A 15497-nucleotide genomic window follows, 5' to 3' on the forward strand; every position below is an offset into this window, starting at 1 on the left:
ACACTCGGTCACCCGGAGGGCAGATGTAGCAATCCGTAGGGGCTTATAGTATGCCAGACTCTTTCTTTCAATTCCCACTTTGCACTGAAGCTGCTCACGTTTTTCAGTAGGGTTAACTACGAAAGCCAGGCAGCTCAGGCAGTTCGGCTTGAAGACAAGACTCGTAGCCTCGTTGCCTAAAACCTTTCCTTAAGTCGCTTTTCGAAAAGGAAGTGGTTGCTTTATGGATGGAATAAAGGAGATTACTTGGCTTCTTGCTTTTGAACATTAATACTCTATATAAAGAGTAAGGTTAGACTTCTAGTAATGTTATATACTACACTTCATTTTACTAGGATGATATGGCAGTATCCATCCGTCCTTATATAGACCAACTCTTGTTAAAAAAATAAAAAATAAGATTGATGGACATTGTCATGTCAATCCAGTGAAATGGGTGTGTAGCTTATTGGGACTGCATTGTTTAATCAAACATTTGTTGAACCGGATTTGAATGTTCTTAGCCGGCTAGTTCTGCTTGCAAGAAACAACCATGTACCGGAAGACATTAGGTAGGCATGCAAATCAAATTATGGACAACCCTTGATCCTATGTAAGAAATAGGAGGCAAATCAAATTATTCCGATTGCAAATTTAGTACAAAAACGTAGGTTAATACAACTAATAAGTAGTAATTTTGGAGAGCTAGGAATTGAGAAACCTACAATTCCTCCTGATTTCTCCATCATTTCCAGTGAGTACATTGATGTTACCCATCTTGACCATAGATTTGGCAAATCCAGCAAAGAAAAGGTGTTGATTAGAGGCATAAGCCCACACCTGGGCTTTTATCTCCCCCCCATGATCTTGGGTCACCAGAACATCATCAGATCCCAACAAACCTTCTCCCTGGAGAATGTTAAGGTAGTAGTGGTTGTCAAACCTTGCTGGGGTAGTGAAATCAAGCGGTGCAGACTTGTTGTCCTTTCCTGATTTTGGGCATATGGACCGTAGGATTCTTCGGAAGCTTGTGTATCTCTTGTAAGGATCATGATCTTGGGTGCTCACATCATGCGCCCTTTGCCTGAAGCTTAAGCACCTTGCCTTTCCTATTGTATGGCTACCTGTTGAAGATTTTGCATACAGAAAGATTATGTTTGATAATATATATACGAGGCATAGTGTTAAGTCATTGAATAATAATAAATGAGTGAAGCTATTAAAAGAAAAAATGACTACCATTAAGATCAGTTTATGTAGAACTCTTGAGATTATGGCTTGCAATTCGTGTTCACGTGTCGGATTCGAGTTGTGTTTTTGCATGTGTATAAAACTATATTAAATAGGTCAAACCCCTCCACCCTAATCTTATAATTTTGTATTAAGGTCGTATCGGGTTCACGGGTTATGTCGAAGCCTGAGTATAAAACTATATAAGTCAATTTTAACCCAACCAATTTAATTAAACGGGTCAGACCCCTCAACGATAATTCTTGAATTTCATGTTGAATTTGTGTTGGATTCGTGAGTTGTATAAAAAATTGTCAAACTCTACTTGAAATCATAACATTTGATTCCCAATAAAGTGATGGAAAAATTGGAATTCTATCTCAAGCTTTGATTGTAAGGAAAAAATTATGTATTAATATGGATATATTAATGCATTAATTAGTTGTTATATGAATGTGGAAATTATATAAAATCTCACCCGATAAAGCAACCAAATCTGACACATCGAGGCCATGTTGTTGAAAATTGGCAACGAGAGTCTCCAGAGAGGAATTGGGAGCAGGGATTAACTGGTTCGCACCACTGAAGCTTGCTTTCATTGAATCTCTTCTGCCTAGCGACACATCCCATCCTGGCCCACCTCCCTTGTTTAATATATATATTATATATATATAATTTAGTTGTTAAGAAGTAGGTAAAAAAATCATATATAATATATATAGAATATTAAAAAAAAAAAAGAAGAGTATAACTTATTATAAAGAATATATATACAAAATTATTTTTCATTCCATCTCAAAGTAGATAATATGGTTTAAAAAATGATACAATAATTATGGAAAGATACAAATATAATAATCTTTTTCAAATATCTTTTACGGTGAGAAATGCTATTTAGTAGACTCTTGTTCGACGGCCAAGTCTACCATATAACTGGAATGACGTGGCAATGAAAATTAGCATTTTTTTTTTTTTTTTAATAAGTGCAGATCTAAAGCCTGATTTTTATTCTCATATCATCCAATTGTATGACAAGTTGTACAGGAGCCTACTAAATTACATTACTCATTTTGCGTTATGGCAATCGTACAAAAATCCATTACTCATTTTAATTTGTTTTTCGGGAAAAATATATATTAGCCCCCCAAACTACCACCATTTATCCGGATGGTCCCACAAACTACCAATGCTTAGATTTTGGCCCCCAAACTACCACTTTCTGATTTTTTGGCCCCATCCGTCCATTTATGCCGTTAATTTTAAATAGAATTCCGAAAATACCCCTCCTACACTTTGAAATTATCATGGTTAATGGAGGGGTATTTTCGAGTTTTTGGCCAATTTCTATTAGAATTAACGGTATAAATAGATGGATGAGGCCAAAAAATCAGAAAGCGGTAGTTTGGGGGTCGGAGTGCAAGTGTTGGTAGTTCGGAGTGCCATCCGGAGAAAATGTGGTATTTTAGGGGGCTAATATATATTTTTCTCTTGTTTTTCAAATTAAAAACAAAAAACATTCTCAAAAGACACTATAACAAACAAACAAGCCTATTTGGCATTGGCAAAACACATTCCTTCTTTCTTTTTTCTCTAAAAAAGAGTCAAATTCTTTCTTTACATTACCAAACAATTTTCTTTACTTTCTTTCACAAATAATTCATAACTCATTTTACTTTTATGTCACATCAATTAATTTTTAATTTTCTCTTTAAAAAAAAAAAAGCGTCTAGGTACTTTTTTCTCCTACCAAACAATTTTAATTCACTTTTCCCTCACAAATAATTGAAAACTCTTTTCACCTTTATCACATCAACCAATTCTTATTACTCATTATTAATTTGGACAGTTTTCAAGTCAAGAAATTGAGGTTTATGCATGTTAGATAAAAATAATATAAAGCAAAAGAACGAAATGCTCATAAGGTACATTACAACGTCTCTTTAATTTCCTTAAGAAGTTATTTTCCCCACAAAAAATGGTATGCAAAAGGTTACATCAAATATTTTTCCAGGATACAATGGAGCCCAAAAATTCTTTGTTGTCTAGTTGCGTTTTGCACAAACGAAACTAAACTTGAAAACCTTCATATTTTTTATTATAGCAAGAGATCAAAACTCAAAATTTTTGAACTACATAAGGTGTTAGAGAGAAATAGAAGAAGTTAATAGATTTTTATTTTTTATTTTTATTTTTATTTTTGTGCTTTTAAAAACTAGGCTGCAATATTATTAACTATTAATCCAGCAGTTATTTATGTTTGTTTACTAATAGTCACGTTGTTTCATTATTAACTGCTAATTTAACAATAATAAACTACTATTTTAACAGACATTTAATTCTGACCATCAGATTAAGTAATTATTAATGATTATTTAATAATAACCATTAGATCGTAATTATTTAATCTTAACCGTTAGATCAAAATTGATTTGACCTTACAATCTACTTTAGTGATGGTCTAGTAAATCCAACCACTGAATCTACTTAAGAACCATATCATATGGTCTAGATCAAACCACCAGATCAAATGATCCTGACTATCCAAAATTGCATAGCCAAGTGCGTCATCAAGACGCCACTAGTCCTCTACAACCCATGTGCGCGTGCATCTACTAGAATATACACATAAATGTGTTGGGCCTTATAAATACCAACTACACTTCCTATTTTTCTCACACAAGACTATTTTCATTCGATGCCCTTTAATTAAAACCTTCAATTCCATTTAAAACATTTTCAAAACACAAATAATATATATATATATACACATGTTAGTTTTGAAAATGCTTTATCAGTTTAGAAGATTGTACCAGGACAACAGCATCACGAGCAGCAATGGCAAGAATATCAGCACATGAAACAGTGTAAGGACAGGCTTCTTCCAAGAGATACTTTATCTCATCAATCACCTCAAATCCACGCAGGGAGTTCACGTTTGGCCCAGCTCCCTTTTCACTCACTATGCTCCCCTCACTGTCCAAAAGAACCGAACCATCGCACCCCTAAACCCATGCATGAAACTCCAATTATAACTAAAAGAATCTTGACACAGAGAGAGAGAGAGAGAGAGAGAGAGAGAGAGAGAGAGGGCTAACCATGACAAAGCAATCATGGAAATGCAAGCGGAGGAGGGAGGCAGCCATTCGAGGATCTTTAAACACAGCAGTTTGAACACTGCGTCTCACAATATCTTCCACTAAGGGGCAGCTTTCTTTGTAATAGTCAACGGCTAGAGGCCCATGATCAACACTACTCAGGGTTTCAGTGCCATGCAAAGCCAAAACAAGGGCAACCATGAATATTCTCATAACCTCCATTGAAGAAAATGGCTAGAAAGTTGAATTTTACGTTTTTCAATGTGCAAAGAATGTTGCAGTTGTATCTCTATATGTATACGTACTATGGGCAGATGTCTGCAGAAGACAATGATTTCCTACCTTTTGAATCCTTAATATTATGTCTCTTTCTATGTGTCTAACCAACATGTCTTAAGAAAATATTCCTTTAGGGTTTTTGTCAAAGTTTGATGCAACTAACTCAACCTAATTGTTTCATTTCTATATTAATTTAATTGGCCTATTGGTGGCTTTACAAGTTTACAAATTAATCCGACCTGGGTATGAGCTATCTAACCAGGATTTGCATGCTGCTCTTTTGTTGGTCGGGCTATAGAATTTATGAGTAATGTTATATCTACAACTTTTTTACAATTTGCTCCCACGTGTCGGCATGTGATTGGAACCACGTACTTCAGCCACTAAATTTTTTTTGAATACCCTCCAATCACATATATGCTAACATGTGTCGGTCAATAAGTTGTCAAATGTTAAGTCACCACCTATAGTGTAGATGTGACAGTGTTTTTATTGAGTCATTACAAATGTGGTATTGGAGTACTATATAACATGACCCTAACAAGGACGTCGGGAATTTAGAATCAGGGGGGTTTATTGTAACACCACAGTCCCACATTCAAAAATATTAAAAATGAATAGGCCACGTACTTAAAGATGGTAAATTATAAAGGCACTTATGGGTGCTAAATCTCAAATTAATTCCTTACTAAATGAGATTGATCGAGCTTTATGAGTTATTCTAAAAATTTCAAATTAACTAGTTCTTTTAGAATGATATCACAAATTAACATTTACTTAATATTCTAACATCCAATGAGCGGAAATGTGGAAGATATATAGCCGGCCCCTTACTAAGCCAATTTGTTAACTTTGGCTAATTAATTTGGGTTTCAACCTTTCATATCCAAAAGAGGTTGAGAGCAAATACACTAAAGCAAGAAAATTCCGAAAAATAATCCCGGAATAAAATTAAAATTTGAGGAGGATTAGAACAAAATAGAATATATAGATCGTAAAATATAAGCCATGGAAAATTCAGAATTCGAAGTGTTTTTCATGGCAGACTGTGGGCGTACACTGGTTTATCCTCCCGGTTACATGTGGTACTGTTGAATCCTATTACCCTTTTTTATTTGATTTGGCATCCACCCCAAATTTTTAAATGCTTGTGTATATATATTCTATCGATCTGTCTCATCCGATCCCATGGAAAATGCTTATTTACTCTCTCTCTCTCTCTCTCTCTCTCTCTCTCTCTCTCTCTCTATATATATATATATATATATATAACATTCTTCAGGATTATTTTTGAAATGTCAGCCAAACAAAAATTAGTAACTTTAGCTGAAAAATGTTTTCAATCAAAAACCATTTTTTTTTTTCTAATTGATTAAGGAAAAAGGTTACAGAGAGGATCATTTCCACTTCTGATCCAAAAGGAAGAAGAAGTGGACGATCCTATAAACGAAAAAAGGGCGGGTTCCCTAACAATAGACCCAAAACAAACCAAAACAGTGTTAAAATAAATACAAATAGTAAGAAATAGGTCAAACAAATTAATGACCAGGTCCTCTCAAGGGGCCACACAAAGCGGTTACAAAAGGTAAAGAGGTACGAATTAAGACAAGCCTATCTGTACCCTCACTTGGGAACAACAACCATCCGAAGGAGGCTGAAATTGTAAAAGCATTGTTAAAGTCCAAATCTGGGACGGGAGAAAAGAGATGCACCAACACAAATTCAAATACAAGAGTCTCCCCTAAATGGAGACAATAACCCAATTAAGATTAAAAAATAAGAAAAATAACCGCAGCAAAAAAACCCAAAACACTGCAACAACAGGGATTGGCAGGGCGGAGAGTTCCGGCGCACGAGATCCACATGCCAGTACAAGAGGTCCACACACCGGCGCGTGAGAGTCATGCTACGATGTGTGGATGGCGATTGAAGATGTGGCCTGTAGTGTCGGGAAGTTGGCTCGCCGGTGAGAGCAGTAGAGTAGCGCGTGGGATGCCGGGACCAACAGAGGAACGCAAATCTAGCTTTGAAAAAACCAAATCTAACAGCTTCGAAACCGGTCACCAACGCGGGGAGAAATCAGCGAACATGGAGGAGGGAGAAATTGACGCGCTGGAGAAGCCAAGACCCTGAGGTTTCATAGCGAGGCGGGATAAGTCGTACGAAACAATGAATAAAACCTCATGAGAGGTAAAAAGGGCTAGAGAGACCTCTAGGCTAAAAGCAACAAAAACAAAAATATTCATAGAAAAAGGCGGAGGAAGAGATGAGGTCCTTCCCTCCTCCCTGAGTAGCTGAAATGAAAAGAAGTGGATGGGCAGGACTGTGCAAAAAAAACTTTCTTCAAGACAGACAGGGCGTTTTTTTTTTTTTTTGGATTTCCAAGAGCTATAGGACGTCCAAACAAACAAGGCTTAAAATCACAAATTATAAGTTATTTCTAAGGTTCAATTCTAGTCCAAAGTCATTTCCCTTTGCTTTCTCAAAGCTGCAAGTGGAACTTCAATATAAATAAGTTGTGTTTTGGGATAGGGATGGGCTTAGATGAAATGGGGGAGGTGGGTCAATAATGAATGGGCTAGTTTGGGGTTTCGGTCCAAGAGGAGAGGAAATCTCTGAGCTCAATCGAGCGGTCCGAGTGGGGGTGGTTGATTCAGAATTTCTTGTATTTGGGTAATGGTGGAATCCAGCTAGATGGGCATATCTAGGAGACGAACACCCAAATGAATCGTCCCCGAAAAATACTATTTCTGAGAATATGTGACAGGCGACACATCCAGATCGAGTCCCGGAAGTGGATACATCCCGGGGCCAAGATTCAACTTGTCCTTCCAAGGCTTAGGACAAGCATGTCCTGAGAACTTAAATATCAGTCTCGTCACAGAATGTGTCAAGTCACTCATTGATCCACACATGAAGTCTGAATTAGAATCCTACTCCAAGCTGAATTGGGATAGGAGTCCCAGTCCAGGTGTAATTCGGCTTTCTTGAAGAACCCGGTCAATAGTCATACTCACAATTGAACTAAAATAGGACTCCCGGAACAAATCGAACTTCTAACACTCCTAGTCCAAGTTGGAGTAGAAACCCTAATCCAGGTTTACCTTCACCTCTTGGCCTATAAATATGCCCTTATACCATGTATAACCTTATCCTGATTTATTTTGCATTAGACATACTTTTCTCGCAGAAACTTACTTAGGCATAGAGGAGTGATCGTTGGAGTGCGTAGAACATCAAAGAACCTATCATTCACACCGTACCGAAAACTGTTCGAACACACCAGAAACCAAAAAGGGCAAAGATAGAGATCAATCTCATCTATATGGGTAAGACAGGAGACCAAGGTTGAAGGAGGAGCAGGGATCCACGGATATTCCAATGACCTTGTTGGAGAATCTGATCCACATGGCTCTATTGTGGGATAGCAAAGAGGAGTTTATTAGAAGCCAGGACCTCAACAGCCAGGGGAGCATCAAAATTCCATGCAGAAGCTAGAGTTGCACGAACTAGCTGAGAATGGAGGGGCTTGAGGGACAAGAGCTTGCCAATATATAAGAGCAAAGGCTTCTTGATCGGGTGGAGCATCCTCAAGGACGTCTAACTGTTCTGGAAAATCCCAGCCTAACGCTTCAATATCATCAATCAATGCTTGAAGGGCTGCCTGGGAATCATCCATCAGAAAACAAAGCAAAGAGAAGTATGGTGAAGGAGGAGATCGAGACAGAGTCTTTATATCCCAAGTATTAGTCAGCTGTCAAATGACATTCATATTAACTCCACAAAACCATCACCAACTTTCTTTCTTTCTTTTTTTCTTCTTATTTATTTTTTTTAAAATAAAATAAAATAACCTATACAGACCCACAACACAACGTAATCGAAAACAAAACACAAATGGAAATGGATTAGCTTTAACTATATACATTCACCCGCTATTCCCGTTAATTCATTGGCTTGTATAACCTAACTCGGGCTTTACTTGTGATCCCAGCTGCATTAATACTTAACAGAAACTCTCACTTCTTGTAAGCTACTCGGACAGTGATGGTCTTGGTGGGTGGCAGCTTGACTTCCCATTATCAAACAAGATACCAATCCTGCAACCTTGCCAAAATGATTTGCAATTCCCCTGTTTGAGAGATCAATCATGTCACTACATGTATGTAAACATCAAATTTCCAAAACACGAAAGGGTAGAAAAGAACATGGTTGTCTAATCATTTAATCAAGTTTTTTGGACAACTAATGATTTAATTGACTTCAAATTTTGATTTCATAGTTTACCTTCCGTTTAGTTAAAATAATCTGTGTTTGGCCTTATTTATTGATGGAGATGTTTGGTCTACGTGTGAGAGAGCGTAAGAATATTAATTAAATTATTAAAGCATGAATTATCCTTCAACATTGCTATGGATTGTTCCATAGTTTTACACATACAAAAGGTTTGAAAATGATTTTAGAGTGTGAATTATCCTCTAGTGCCAAAACTAGGAATTTCAGATTGAGCAGTGACAAGAATCTAATATGTATTTAATTTAAGTTCCAACTTAGATATATCTATAGAGTAATCTTTTGTGTAAATCTAGTAACAATTATAAAGTATAATCAAGCCTATGGTCTGAGTTGCACATACATGGAAAATGATGCAAAAAAGATTCTGCTACTGATATTAATGGAGTCATGGTCATCTAAACAAACTATTTACATAGTGGAGGAAGGCGGGGTCAGGTTAATTTCTTCTCGATCTTGTCTTATTCGTCGGAAGCTTGTTCAATTTCAACTCTAATGCTCCAACATTCGGAAGCTTTTCATAATATTCGAGACTCAAATCTTGTAGGTTTCTCTTTCTGGCCACTCAGCTTAAAAAAAGTTATTGATTGAAGACCTTTGGGTCCTCATACCCCAAGCCAAGCCTTGGGCTCTAGATCCCAACTTCGATACTAGTGAAATATTTGTGATGGCACTTGTCATTGCCATACTACTTGCCTTCCTCTTCACCTCTGCCAAGCTGCCTTTTACTCTCAATGTGGAGCCACTTCAGTTGAGGCCAGGAGATTTCTCAGGTCCCCTCACTCTTTCATTGGTGGCCTCCCTCTTTATCCCATTGTCACTCTTCTGGTTTGTGTTTCCCATGCTCCTTATCTTATCTCCTTGGTATGAAATGATACTGGGTTCGTTTTGTCACACCCTCAAAGCCATTCCTGCTCTCATCATTACCTGCATCCTCCAACGTCCTGAACCTGAAGCAATTGTAATTGAAGGGAACAACGAAGGCTAGCCAACATTTGACTTCTTTCTTTAATATAATGGAGCCTGATTACCTGCATCCCCCAGCGTCCTCAAGTTGAAGTTGAAGCCAACGTTTGACTTCTTTCTTGAATGGATCCTGGTCGGCCCAGTCTTATTCTTATATTATGATGTATAAAAAAAACGTGGGGGAATATTGTATGTGCTGTTTTTTTTTTTGTTTTTTTTTTTTTTCGATTCTGTTACACTTACTGTGCGTTATGGTTTGGTAATTATATAGAAAACTCTACTTATAATGATACGGTTGATGCAAATAATTTTAATTTCTGATGATTTTGGTCCGATTTTGAACTCTCATTTTTGTATGATTGTTTGTACTTCTCTTTTTGTTTTGTTTTGTTTTTTGTTTTATTTTGTTTTTGTAAATTCTCTTTTTGTAGTTGTTGTATGAAAAAGCGTGTGTATATTCAAAAAAATAAAGAAGTGTGCATAAATTTACTTCTCTTTTTATGATAAAATTGAAGTCCCACTAACGTGAACGTTTCCTTCAATCTCTGCAATCTGCACGGTTGGCGGTAGAAAGTTGATGATTGTCTCTCACTTTCTCTCGACAGTCTTCGAAATTCACCTCTCTCTCTCCATTTTTTTTATTAGAGAACAACCAAGCCATGCCACAATCAATCCACAGAGGTAAACTTTTCTCTTTTTTCTTTTTTTCGTTTTGATTTTCGGTGATATGTAATGTGTCGACGGGATACTGTAACTCACAGATCTGATTGTTTCTTATTTATTTATTTATTTATTTATTGTTTATAGATTCCTTGATTGCTGAAATAGTGTGAAAAATCAAAAGAAATGAAATTTTCAAGGCTTTTTAACTTTTATAATAGATTTTTTTTTTCTTCGTATAAGATGGAAAGCCCACTTGAATTCTAACATATAGCCATGTTTTCCCAAGGGAAATTTATTTTTTGGAAGTCACTAATCCAACTCAATTTTATTTTTTTTCTTTGAGTTCATGTTTGGGTCAATAAACTCAAAATTCAATTATTTTTTTTTTCTCAACTCAATTCAATTTATTTTAGCTGAATTTGTTTTAAAAGTGAATTCACACACGAAAACCGAGGAGAGAACACGTGTATTATATTTAATTTAATTCACCCAAATTTAATAGAATGTTTGGACCAATTTTGCTTTTTCTTTTTTTCTTTTTTTGGGTATTCACAATTTTGAAAACAATTTAAAAAAAATAAATACAAAATAATCGCACACCAAATATCCTGCCCTATCTATATCTGGAAAGTTATTTGTATTTGCTATCTTTATGGGCGACAGAAAAATTCTGGTTAGTTTGGTTCCCCAAAAGGAGATGAATTTGATGAAACCTGGACGAAAGTGATTGGGTGATCATGTGTGGCAGGAACAACCCGAACGTAAGGGAATGGTCGATTCAGTTTGGGTGTGTGAGTCTCATTCCTTGGTTGAAAAGGGGATTTTCTATGTAAGACTTATTTCCTTTGATTTTTTTTTTTTGAAATGATAACTCATTTTATTCCAAATATCATCCTGAAGTGGCTTGGTCTGCCATTACAAAAGAGTGGATAAAAGAAGGACAAGCCTCCATCCAACTAACATCAGATGAGTTCTCAAAGGTCCCTTTTGCGAGGAGGTGGGCAACCTGGTTTGCTGCCTTTCGGACATGTAGAATCTGGTAAGAGTGGAATCTCCGCTATCAAGTGACCAAAGCGTTGCAAACATGGGAGATCTTGTGTTAGTGCAGAGGCAATAACTGAGGAATCACCTTCAGTGATTTCCTTTGATATGCCGGCGTTTGAATTTGTTTCCTACATCTGATGAAAAATTCAATGTGAGCCCAAAAAACTCTGGAAAAGAAAAAGAAATAAAGTGATTTAACTTTTCCTTGGACTCTAAAACTTCCATAGAAAAACCATCCGTTAGATTCCAAGAAACAAAATGATTTTGTCAAAAAAAATTAAAATTCATTATCTATTCCTTTGGAAACTCTACAACTCGTCCCCCAGTCCCCCATAAAAAATAAAAAAAAAATTACAAAACAGTGTCTTTCCAACAAATTACGACTAAAATCACTACCGGTAATGCACCGCATTTTGACATTTTCCTCTAGCAGCCAGAGAGTAGGAGATGCAGGAACCCAGCTACAAGCGAGCTCCAGCCTCTAGCGTCTAGCCTCTCTCGCCGTTCTGCTTTTTTTCTTTCTTTTGTGGTGAGACTTGAGAGCTTGTGCCTTGTGCTACGATGGCACCATGGCAGTTCTTTTTCTGGATCCTTCTAATTTCTATAGTCATTTCAAACCATTACTGTGTTGTGAGAGATAAAGATAAAACGATATGTGGCTGTGGACTTTTCTACGGTCATTTCAAGCTCCACTTTTTTTCTTTTTTTTTTGGTCTTTGCAACGTGAATTCACTAACTTTTTGCTTTTTCTTTTTCTTTTTCCTAAACAATAAGGAGGAGGTGACTTCAACTTAACTTTATGGCAATGATATTGCGAACAAGGAATTTGAGGTTGCAGGTAGAAATTTCGTTTTGGCAAGCAAGAAAGGAAGAAGAACGTCGGTCATGGAAGATGGGTACGGGGTTATGCTTGATATTCTCGGGGATCCCAAGCAGGTAGGTGATCATCATGCGTTCTCTCTGATCTCTCTTCGTCGTCGTCGTCTCCGGATTCTGACTTCGAACAGCAAGTCTTCTTTGGAAATGACGGGTGATGCAGGGGATCCGAGTAAGATAATGCTGAGTTGTCAGATTATACATTAATGACACTAAATTATCTAGAGCAGGCAGATCAGGACAAAATTAAAAAGAAATCGTCATCTAGCCTAATTTGGACAAACAATTTCTAAGTGCGCTACAATATTTTGGCCATAACTTTAGCTACGAGTATCCGATTCACGCATATGACCCCAATTCAGAAAGCTCTATTTGAGTCGCACGTCGTGGCCACCGAGCGTACTCGTTTCGAGCCCAAAATCCGCTGTTTTCCCTTCCAAAACCTTAATTTTATATTTTTTTTTCTTTTATGGTAACTTTTCGTTTATCAATTAGGAGGTGATTCTAAGTCCGATTTGGGTCAGATTTTTGGCAAACTATTTATTTTATTATGTATTTCATTTTATTAGGATTTTTAGGATTTTGCTATTTTTGGTAAAATTCAAAATTTTCAACTATATTAGCCCGGCTTGTGAATGTTTTTCCACAGTTGTTGATTATTGATAATTTTATCGAATTCAGAGTTTGTCTCTGTGTTTGGAGTAATTTTTCTGTTTTTTTTTTCTTGCAAATTACTTGTTGGTTAACCTACAGAATAATTGCTATTATGTTCGGCGTCAGCGGGACTAGGGGTGTGCACGGGGCGGGGCGGATTTCCGCCATTTTTGGCCCCACCCCGCAACCCTGCAGGTTTAGTAAATCCAACTCGTGAACTGAGTAAATTAGAAATATCCGTGCGGGACTGGGGTGTGCAGGGCGGGGGAAAACAGAACAATGCCACAAACAACAAAAGAAACCAAATCGTTAAGAAAAACCTAGATCAATCACCAATAATTGTTGATTCATAACAAAATAGAAAGCAACCAAACAAACAAACCCTAATTTCAACGCCTTAGAATGAGACCCGTAAAGCTTTGAAAAATGGAAAATACCTGCAAACCCAAACAAAACGAAGAAAGAAGGGACTGAGGATGGAGGGACTTGGGGTTCGCACTTCGCAAGGAGGGGTTTTGTTAGGTCTTGCCATCTTGGACTCTTGGCCCAGGGAAGGCAAGACTTGGTCTGTGTGCGGCGCAGATGAAAAAGATGAAGAGCGGCGTAGATGAAGAAGATGAAGAACAGCGTAGATGAAGAAGATGAAGAAGTGTGTGGCAAGGTGAAGAACAGGGGAAGAGACGAAGGGTGAAAGAAAATTGAAAATGAAGAGTAAGAGGTAGGAGCTGCGGCGCAAGGGTAAAATTTTAGGGTTTTTTACACTTTTCTTTGTTGTGCAGGGCGGGGCGGGGTGGGGCCCCGATTTTTTTAAAACACCCAACTCGCGCCTTGCCCCGCCCCGCATGGATATACCCATAAAAAACCCGTACCTACAAATTTACACTTAAAAATCGGCTTCTGTGGGTCGGATCGGATCCGATCTTGCGGTTTTTGCCCACCCCTAAGCGGGACAATCCACTCTTCTTTGTGGATTTGCTTCGCATGATGGGAAGATGGAGATGAGAGAGAGATGGAGACGAAGACAGAGATGAGAGAGAAGACAAAAGAATGAAAAAATAAAAAAATAAAACAAAATAAAATAAAATAAAAAAGAAGTAAAGGGTAAAAAAAATAATATTTTAATATATTAGGAACGATAAAGAAAAGTTGTTAATTGATGTTTTTGTATAGAGAAAAAAAAAAATGACTTGATTTCTTAAATTTATCCTAAATTAGAGAAAATAATTGAGAGTCTATTGCTAGTACTCTTATATTTGCTACATGTTTGATAAAATCCCTTTGAGGGTGAAGTTTGCTACTTTTGTAAATTGGTAGATTTTCATCGAACATTATACAAAAATGCTTGTCTCATGTATTTCTCCAATTTTCACATCCCATTTGTGACTTAAGTGTATGTTATTATAGTTGAACTGGGAACATGGCACCGTCATAATTCTTTTACTTTTTCACTTTGACATCTTTAGACATGAAACGCTATACTTGTTTGGATTATTTTACCACCCCAATGAAATTTGATAGTTTTATTATAAAATTTCAAGCTGCATTTAGAGAAGGGGTAATGCTACATATCATCCTTTTATCCTTTTTTTGTCCCCCCAAAATTGATGTGTCTCTTAAAATCACCATTGAATTTTTAATATATCACTATTGAATTTTGATCCATTGGTGATTTTAAGAGCCACATTAATTTTGAGAGGATAAAAGGAGGACAAGGAGATGATGTGTAGCATTACTCAATTCTAAACACTACTCTAAATTTAGAAATTCTGTAACAACAAAGAAGATGAAACAGAAGAGAAGTAAAAAGATTCAGAAAATATGCTGCAAAAAAAAAAAAATATAGTTTTCTCTTGATTTCAAAAACAGAAGATGATCTGCAATGTGCTTAGGTGGCCAACATTTTCTTCAAAGAGGAAAAGACATTGAAGTTTCTAAAGGTATGAAAATTCATGGTCTCTTAAGCATATATAATTTAGGTTTGAGTTGGCGTCTTTGGATGGTTAGGATGGACTTTTTACAAAACGATTTGTGTTTTTTTTTTTTTTTTTTTTGTTAGAAAACCTTTGGATGCATCTGGGCCATCCAAAAATTCCACCGCAGAAGCCGGATGCAAATATCTTAATAGAAATGGTTAAATACCTTTTTGGTATTTAAGTTTTGGAAATTTTATTTTTTGGTATCTGAGTTTCAATTCGTATTACAAATGATACTTTAATTTTGAGAACAGATCAAATTGGTACCTCAGTCAAATTTTTATTCCAAAAATTAACGGCCCGCCACGTGTTAACCTCAAAGGTTGGGATGTGGCACTATATAAAAAAATTTAAAATTTAAAATTTAAAAAATTAATTAAAAAAATGTTAAAAAAAAAATTGAAAAAAAAGAGGGGTGGCTCCCACCCCATTTTGGCCAAGAGAG

At 36.5% G+C, this 15497-nt stretch overlaps 1 protein-coding gene across 1 annotated transcript; it reads right to left on the reverse strand.

Moving 5' to 3' along the window:
• Positions 1-569: 569 nt before the first annotated feature.
• Positions 570-4612, reverse strand: LOC133854506 (peroxidase 20). The gene is made up of 4 exons (XM_062290744.1): positions 4305-4612; positions 4020-4211; positions 1688-1853; positions 570-1103 (listed from the first exon to the last, which is right to left on the reverse strand). The coding sequence occupies exons 1-4, from the start codon at positions 4524-4526 to the stop codon at positions 685-687; spliced, it is 999 nt and encodes a 332-aa protein (XP_062146728.1). The 5' UTR covers positions 4527-4612; the 3' UTR covers positions 570-684.
• Between the last annotated feature and the right edge of the window lie 10885 nt (positions 4613-15497).

The sequence above is a fragment of the Alnus glutinosa genome, chromosome 13, assembly GCF_958979055.1.
Source record: "Alnus glutinosa chromosome 13, dhAlnGlut1.1, whole genome shotgun sequence".
Taxonomy (NCBI): domain Eukaryota; kingdom Viridiplantae; phylum Streptophyta; class Magnoliopsida; order Fagales; family Betulaceae; genus Alnus; species Alnus glutinosa.

Coding starts and splice junctions, on each gene's coding strand:
- LOC133854506 (XM_062290744.1), bottom strand. CDS start 4,526: ATGGAGGTTATGAGAATATTCATGGTTGCCCTTGTTTTGGCTTTGCAT. Junction 1,854..4,019: donor CTCGTGATGCTGTTGTCCTG/GTACAATCTTCT, acceptor ATATTAAACAAG/GGAGGTGGGCCAGGATGGGA. Junction 1,104..1,687: donor AGATTTGGTTGCTTTATCGG/GTGAGATTTTAT, acceptor AATCTTCAACAG/GTAGCCATACAATAGGAAAG.